The sequence below is a fragment of the Myotis lucifugus genome, unplaced genomic scaffold (assembly GCF_000147115.1).
Source record: "Myotis lucifugus unplaced genomic scaffold, Myoluc2.0 scaffold_37, whole genome shotgun sequence".
Taxonomy (NCBI): domain Eukaryota; kingdom Metazoa; phylum Chordata; class Mammalia; order Chiroptera; family Vespertilionidae; genus Myotis; species Myotis lucifugus.
The window spans coordinates 7,350,209-7,358,772 of NW_005871085.1; the positions used below are offsets into that span (position 1 = coordinate 7,350,209).

General features: G+C 42.7%; 2 protein-coding genes across 3 annotated transcripts in view; one reads left to right on the top strand and one right to left on the bottom strand.

Annotated features, from left to right (window-relative positions):
- ZYG11A (zyg-11 family member A, cell cycle regulator) overlaps window positions 1–3,750 on the top strand; it is a 52,291-nt gene extending 48,541 nt beyond the window's left edge. Inside the window, exons 12-14 of one of the 2 annotated variants that reach the window (XM_023752676.1) lie at window positions 1,001–1,062; window positions 1,745–1,880; window positions 3,443–3,750. In XM_023752676.1, coding sequence (XP_023608444.1) covers window positions 1,001–1,062; window positions 1,745–1,880; window positions 3,443–3,589 — 345 coding nt within the window. In that variant the 3' untranslated portion in view covers window positions 3,590–3,750. The remainder of the gene's footprint in view (window positions 1–1,000; window positions 1,063–1,744; window positions 1,881–3,442) is intronic. The other variant, XM_014454606.2, reaches the window with a different exon arrangement.
- A 1,992-nt stretch (window positions 3,751–5,742) lies between these two features.
- The window catches only part of ECHDC2 (enoyl-CoA hydratase domain containing 2), a 21,894-nt gene continuing 19,072 nt past the window's right edge, over window positions 5,743–8,564 (bottom strand). Inside the window, 2 exon segments of the mRNA XM_006087329.3 lie at window positions 5,743–6,360; window positions 7,203–7,250. Coding sequence (XP_006087391.1) covers window positions 6,283–6,360; window positions 7,203–7,250 — 126 coding nt within the window. The 3' untranslated portion in view covers window positions 5,743–6,282.

Below are 8,564 nucleotides of genomic sequence, written 5' to 3' on the forward strand. Positions count from 1 at the left end.
GGGGGGGCTGCATCCGGGCAGGGGCGGCGCAGCTGGGGGTCCCCCCAGCCCAGGCCTGACGCCTTGGCCAGAGGCGTTAGGCCTGGGCAGGGGCGGTGCCAGCGATCATGGGGAGCAGGGGCAGCGATCGTAGGGAGCTGGGGGTCCCCTGCCCACCCTGATCCGCTCTTAGCTCCCCCCTGGGTTTCTGATCACTGTCAGTGGCAGGGGGCTTCTTCCGTGCTTTCCCGTTTGCCTCCCTGCATTGTGCCTACATATGCAAATTAACCGCCATCTTTGTTGGCAGTTAACGGCCATCTTGGCTGGTGATTAATTTGCATATCTCGCTAATTAGCCAATGAAAAGGGTAGCAGTTGTATGCTAATTACCATGTTTCTCTTTTATTAGTGTAGATAGGATAGCATTATCACTTCAGCCTCTGTTTTTAGCATGGTAATGCCACCCTTAAATATTCATGGGTTGCCTAGTACAGGAGGATGAAGGAGGAGATGTGGGAGTCTTGATTCTTTGGTACCTTTTAACCAATCTCTTATTTTTAACCCCACCTCTAATCTTCCTGAAATTCTTGGTGTGCCAAATTTTTAAATCCCTTTAGTGTTTCTGTTCAAGTTGCTTTGTTTTTTAACCTTCCCCAGTGCTGGATCTGTTGAACCAGTTATCCTTCTTCTGCTTGGTTCTTTGTGTGTTTACCTTTTCTTTTAAAGCATTAGTATTCTGTACACAGGATTGAGGGAAGGAGTGGATGCATGCTCAGGTCTCCATCTTTAAACAGAAGCCCCTTTTTATGGCATTGTTTTCCACATGACTTTGTTCCTATTCTACATATATAATGGTTTGCCTAATTGATATTTTGGCAAGAAGGTGTACCTAAATTTGGGTAAGTTATGCCTGTAATTTGAAAATTGTGTTTTAAATATATATGTAATTACAAATGAAACAGCCTATTATGACCTTTTAAAAATGATGGAATACTAGAATCCTTGCTTCTCTTTTTGTATAGTATGTAACCATCCAGAATTGGCCAAGTTCAAGTTGTAAGATGACAGCATTGGTGACCTACAGGTAATTTCATGATGATGTAATGCTCTTCTTAAAGCTTGTCCTCAGTCGACTCACTATGTAGAGGCCATGGCACAGTGATAAAATAGAGTTAAATAGCCAATTTCTTTGTGATATTGGGAAATCACTTTTAGAAAATTTCTTAGACTCACTTTTTCTCTTCTGTAAAATGAGGTTGACAGTGTGCAAGGGTAAAGGATGAAACGAGATATTGAATGCATAGAGTGTTTAACAGAATACAATTTCTTTTTTATTTTTTAAGTTTTTATCCTATTGAATTTGGAAGGGAGAGGAGAGAGGAGAGAGAGAGAGACAGGCAGACAGACACAGACACACATTGATTTTATTGTTCCATTTATTTATGCATTCATTGGTTGGTTTTTTTATGTGCCCTGACCAGGGATCGAACCCACAACCGTAGTGTATCAGAATGACATTCTAACCAATTGAGCTACCCAGCCAGGGCCAAAAATGCAATTTCTTTTATGTTTTAATCTTTATTGTTGAAAGTATTACATAGGTCCTCCTTAAAAATGCAGTTTCTTAAATGCTAGCTCCCATTATATTTTCAGTAATACATCTGTCTCAGTGAGGAATTGTCTCTATGGGGAAATGTTGAAAATTATTCTTATATCCCTGATGTTAGCCTCAGTTCTGAATGAACATCTTCTTTGTGCCTTTTTAGATCCTTCAAGGCATTTTTTCCTCTCCTTGGCAACTTCTCTCAACCAGAGGTTCAGCTCTGGGCACTATGGGCTATGTATCATGTCTGCAGTAAAAACCGTATGTATTCAGAACAGTCGTTTTGCAGCTATTATTCAGTATAATGATTAAGTTCAATATGGAATTTGGAAAAACTGTTCACCTGTGTCCTTAATTTAACTCCTTCTAAAAAGAAAATGAAAAAAAGTTCATTAGTTTTAAAAATGGAACAAAATTATAATATATTTGGGGGTGAATATCAAGTGATATAGAATGTGCCTATTTCCCACAGGCAAGCACAAAGAATAACTTGATAACTATGGGGAGCATTTGAGATCTTGCTCCCTGGTATATGTTGTCAGTTTGACTCAAATAAACTCATAAAAAATTTTTAAAAACTGATAGCTCTAGCTATTATTCTAGATGCTTTTCTATATACATACTATAGTTAGTATGTACTATATATGAATGTGATATTTTTAGATAAAATGGGCCAATTCTGTGCATTCTATTGTATAGTTTGCTCTTTTTATTCAACAGTTTATCATGAAGACTCTCTAGTGACACAAAGATCTGCTGATCTGTGGGAGGCTGGGTGGGTCAGTTGTTTCCCAGCTAGATTAATGTTTTGCTGTTTTAAATTCCCCTTTGAGAATTTTTAGCTTATGTCTTTTGCTAAAGATAATTGTAAAATTTTTGGCTTTTATTATAAAAGAAAAATAGGCTGTAATTTAATACTAAAAAAACCAAGAGGTAACTTAAAAAGCCTGAAATAATTATGAGACATACTTTATTCCTAGATGGAAAGACTTAAGGTACAGATGTCAATTTTCTTCAGTTTATGGATATAATACAATTGAAGTGAATAAGTAAGAGATGAGTCATCTGAAAATCTGAAGTATGTGTGTATATATGTACATATGAATAATGACATATGTATGTATATGTATATATGTACAATATATATACATATAGTCAAACTAGGGAAAAATGCACGTGTGGTAAAAGTATTTTAAAAATTGCTTGGCTCATAGCCCAATGTAAAGATATTTCAATTGTCTTATTCCTTGTCTTTTCTAGTCCTTTGAGGGACCAACTTTATGAACTGATTTTGTTTCTAACTCCCTAAATTAGAATCTGTAAGTTTCTGTATTACTGAAACTGACAGTCCCTTCCTGCTCCGGAATAGCTGCAGGTTAGGTTATGTACGTTATGTGTTTTCTTCTCTATATATCTGGCTCCTGGACATTATCTTTACTTTGTACATTCAACTTTGCACCTAGATATTTCTCAGTTATATTTTATCCAGCATCTGGTGTCTTCAGCTTATCTAATTCATCATATTGCCTGAACCTGAAATGTGTATTAATCTTGTAATAAAAGATGTTCTTGTTCTTATCCCTTTTTGCTAAGGTTAGAGATATGTGAATCATGGAGTTGTCTGGAAGTAAACATATTAAAATACTCATCTGTTTGGTCACAACACAAACCAAGCCTTATTTGAGTTTGAAGGGACTTTTCCTTTTTTTTTTTTAAAAAAAATATATTTTATTGATTTTTTTACAGAGAGGAAGGGAGAGAGAGAGAGAGTTAGAAACATCGAAGAAAGAGGAACATCGATCAGCTGCCTCCCGCACATCTCCTCCTGGGGAAGTGCCCACAACCCAGGTACATGCCCTAGACCGGAATCGAACCTGGGACCTTGCAGCTTTTGTGTGACATCCAGGAGCACAATGAGGCAGACCCCCAAGCACAGCAGATTGCAGCCTCCATTCTTGATGACTTCAGAATGCATTTCACGAATCATCAGAGACTCCCTTTGTGTTAAATGCCCTTTTTAACCTAAGGGGCCTCAGAGGTGCTCTGCTCCTCAAGGGCAAGCAGATCTTCCATCCCGTCAGCCACTGAATGTTGAAACCTATTGCTGGAATTTATGAGTTGGCCATCTTTAATTTATTTTTAAATTTTTGTGTGTATATTTTGATTATATGCGGGGTTTTTTTAATTTTATTTTTTTTGTTGTTAATCTTCACTTGATATTTTTTCCATTGACTTTTAGAGAGAGTGGAAGGGAAGGAAATAGAGATAGAGAAAGAGAAACATCAATGTGAGAGGGACATTGATTAGCTGCCTCCCACACATGCCCCAACCAGGGCCAGGAATCACACCTGCAACCCAGGTATGTGCACTTGACTGGAAATTGAACCCATGGTCCTTTGGTGTGTGGGCCAGCACTCTAACCACTGAGCACACTGGCCAGGGCGGTCATCTTTTATTAATGGTGTTTGTAAGTTACCAACGATTGTATTTTATGATGGCCATAACCCTAAACCAGGTTGAAATAATTCTAACAACATTCCCTCAGCAATTGTGAAAAATCAAGCCCTGGACTCTGGGAAGACCTGTGAGTGTGTGTTGGAACTGTGCCAGTTACTTTTCTCTGTAAGTAGATACCAAAGTACATTCCACTGTGGATAGAGGAAAAAGAAATATATTTTTTGCAGTTTTTGATATTCTTCTAGTGGCCCTTTCCCCTCAACTTTACACGTTGGACTGAGTGGTATAACATTCTGGGTATGTGGGTTTGCTGCAGGGGCATGGTGAGATAGGATGGAGACTGTAGATGGAAGATTGTACGGGAATTGTAAATCTCAGTCCCTCAGAGTTTTAATTGGAGTAGAACTGTGACCAGAACTGAGAGGAAGAGAAAGAGCCACAAAAAGTCTTTGCCAAAGATTTCAAGAGGTGCTCTTACCCAGCCGGGCGACAAGAAAAATACGGGCTTTTTTGAAAACCAGCCTCTATCACAATATAAATTGTCAGAAGCTTTTGTGTGTGCCCTTGCAAACCCTCTCTGTAGAATAGAGTATGGACTCCTTTCTTGCCTTATTATTGACAACTAACAAAGCATATTTTGTCATTCATGTGTTTTAATTTTTTCAAAGAACAAAAATAAATTCCTTTTTTATTAGCATATTTTAGAACTAGAATTTTATTCTCTTCTTTGACCACACTCTTAACTGGAAGGATATGTGCCATCTTTTGGAATGAAATGAGACTTATTCTAAACGATATTCCAAACTATTGCTCACCAGTGTCCCACTGGGTAAGGGAAATTTGTCGCCTCCTACAGTCCTGAAACTGCACTGTATTTTCTCTCATTCACTCTTGTGCATGATTTCAAAAATCTGTCTTAGCTTCCTGACCCGGGTTCTAGGACTTTGGAACATTCTTTTACCAGATAATGTGAGGATGCGGTGGGACACTGTGCCTGTGGAGGCCCAGCTCTCCAACTTTTGTCTCCCCATGATTCACACAATCATCTGGGGTTTTAGCCTCCCCATTTAACAGATGAGAAAAAGGAAGTTCAGTAAGGTTATTACTTTCCCGACTAGTTAGCAGCTTGAGAGGTTGGAGCTGATTCTAAGGCTGGGCCGTTCCGTGTTACTCTCCCTTTCAGGAAATGAGCACGGCCATGGAGTACATTTGTATTTAGCAGCAAATTAACAACATTATTGGTATGTGTCCATGCCCATGACTTAGAGACTCTAGGCCTAGGCTCAGGAGTTCAGGTAAAGCTTAGCTCTGTTAAAGAATGACCGTGGGCCCTGGTGTGTGAGGAGCCTTCTCTTCCCCTGCCTTAGTGCAGCAAGAGGGCTCCCGAGACCAGTGTGCATACGTGCATATCAGCCCCCGTGTTCCTCCGTGTGCCCTCCTCTTGTTCACCTTTGCTCATGCCGTTCCCCTCAGCCTCCTCTTTGCATCAAATGTCTACTAATTCTTCCAGCTTCAGCTCCAGTGTTACCTACCTATTTCCTGACACACACACACCCCCGCCCCTCCCCCCGTTCTCTCCGTCAGTTAATCGCTTCCTTCTCGATGCTCCTGAAGTCTGTTTAGTGCAAGTACAGAGTGGCCTGCCACCCTGCAGTTTAAAAAAGGTTTTCACAACAATGATTTCCATTGGTTCTCGCAACACTGTACATTAATAACTCATATTTATTGAACAGGAGGCGTTTTATTTATTTAAACCCTCACAGCAATTCCATTTTGCAGATGAGGAAGCTAAGGCACACAGTGAGTAACGTAGAGAGCTGGAATCTGCAGTCTGATCCCTGGCACCTGATCCTCTACCAGGGTTTCCTTATGATCTCTCTTGTATAGTTAGCAACTGGGGGTTCGTACTACTTCTTGCCATCTCTGGTGAGCACCTGCTCACTGAGGCAGAGATCAGGCCTGAGAGCCAACAATTACAAAGGCGAGAGGGGATCTATTCTAATCCTTCGTTTATCATTCGAGTAGGGAAAGACAGGCATTCTCCAAAGCAAACTGTGCCCCAGTGATTATAGACACAGGGAGGGGACTGATGATGATAGCGGTAGGGGACAAGGTCGGCGCCTTCGTACCAGGCACCACATCCGTCATTTTATATCCATTATTGTCCTTGTGAGAAAACGAGAGCCCGGAGATGTGGAATGAGGGCAGTCATGCTGCAGATTTCCCTTTGAGGTTATATGGGAGTCACTCGCCCACAAATCTAGGGGGTCGTTTCTCCCTGAAGGCTGCCATGCCCTCTAGCCGGTCCTGGGTGGGGATGTTCTGAAACAACAACAGAATATTAGTTTGTTGGGGTGCAGGGCTAGAGGCCAAGAAAGACTTGCTCAAGTCTGTCCAGCCCATGACAAGGCAGGGTCCAAGTCTTTCTATTGTCTGTGGACTCTGGTATCGGGCCATGCAAAGGTATGGGCCTCATGGCTCCTTAGTTTCCTGAAGAAGGCAGGCTGCGCCTTCAGAATCTGGCCTGTCATTGGCCTCTACTTTTCCCAGCTTACATGCCTCCAAACAACTGACAGTCTCCTGCAGCTGTCTGATAGGAGACGTCACAGTAAGAAATTGGCTTTGAATCCTGGATGTAGCTCTTTTCACACCAGGCCCTGCAAGTTCCAGGACCCCCTGTGTAGGAGTACTTTTGATATCTGTTGACCTCGAGGTTAGTACTTTTTGACTCACCCAGGAGTCAGGTCTAAATAGGTCAGCCCCAGATTTATCTATCTTTCCCCCCGGCCCCCCTCGTCAAACACACACAGCCGACAGGCTGTAATAAGCAAGGCCTTGACATCCCACTCTAACCTGACCTCTAAGTGGCCACTGGTACAGAGACAGTGGAAGCCATTCTTCCTCTCAAGGACCTTTGTATTCTGTGATTCTCTAGGTGGGGACAGAATGTACCACCACCAGATAGCTGAGGATACAGTCCCAGAGAGAAGCAGTGTGGTTCCTCTGGGATCAGCCCAGGCTGATTGTGAGGAGCAAGTGGCATTGAGAGAGACCCTTTGGGTTGGGAGGAACCTACTAAATTGGTCATGGATTGCACATGAGCCCCCCACTGTGGCCCAGGCTCTGCTTACAAGTATGCATGGACTTTGGCAGTGACCACGTACCTGGGCATAGCACATCCCTTCAATGGCCATCCCTGATGCAATGTCCACCTGCAAGAAAGGAACCTGAGTAAGCCTGACCTTGCCCACCTCCATCTACACTGAGAGCTAGCCCACCCTACTGCCTACACTATTCTGTTGGTTCATGGCTTCCTCCAGCAAAGAATTACTGAGTCTTAACTGTATGCTAGTCACGCACAGAGATTATGATAAGGAATTCCCTGGAGAGAGAACACCATAACTAACAAAACCATGCTGGGACAAATAGGGGCTGTGAGCACAGGGGGAGGGTTGCACAACCTGTAGTGCTGAGGAGGTTGTGCATGAACTGCGCCTTCACAGACAGTGTTCTCCTCATGGGCTGCCTCACCATGCCTCCTGTCACCCCCATTAGTGAACTTTCAGGCTTTCATTGCCCTTAGGAAGAAGGTCCTGGGCCTTCATGATCTGGTCCCTGGCAACTCCGCAGCCTCTACTGCTCAGTGCTACTATTACTGCTGCTTAACAAGCACTCTCCTAAGAGAAGTATTGCATGTACATAATCTTAACAACAAAGGTTATCCCTACTGTGCAGCTGACAAACCTGAAGTATAGAAAGGAGAAGGAATTTCTCTAAAATCACAGCAGCATGTGGAAAAGCAGGTCTTTGAACCCAGACAGCCCAGCACCAGAACCCATGTCCCTAACTTCCATGATTTGTTCTCACTCACCCCTTACTCCCATTCAGTCGAGTTGCTTGTTTACTCATCCCTATGCTTTTGCTCATATTTTTTGCCTTTTCTGGAATTCTCGTCCTTTCCAAGGCCCAACTCTAGAAAATATCCTCTAACTCAGCACTACCCAATGGGACAGTGCTGCTTTAATCTCTCCAGGGTATCTCTCTGCTTGGTACCCTTTTATTAGTGATCTGAGTCTGTATCTACCCCCCTCCCCACATTTGGGGCTGTGACCATATTTGACTTATCTGTGTCCCAGTTTTCGGCTCAGCTCTAGATTCAGTGTGTGATGTACAATCAAGTAAGTTGAGGTGTAGGGATGGATTAGCTGCACCCAAGACTCCACCCTGAGCCCTCTCCTTGAGGCCACATCACTGACCATCAGCACAAACCCAAGAACATGGACTGGGAACCACACAGACCTGGTTCTTATTACTGGCTCTGTGACCTGGATGAGTCATTTACCCTCTCTGAACCTGTTTCCTTCTCTCCAAGGGAGAAAGATGAGGATAAAATGAATCTGGAATGTCACCTGGTCAAACGTTACATGCTGTAGATGGGTAAACTAAGGCACATAAAGAACTCAGGGACTGGATGTTACAAGAATCCAGTCCCTGGGTTCTTCCCAGCTGTGCTGTCAGAGTGCCGT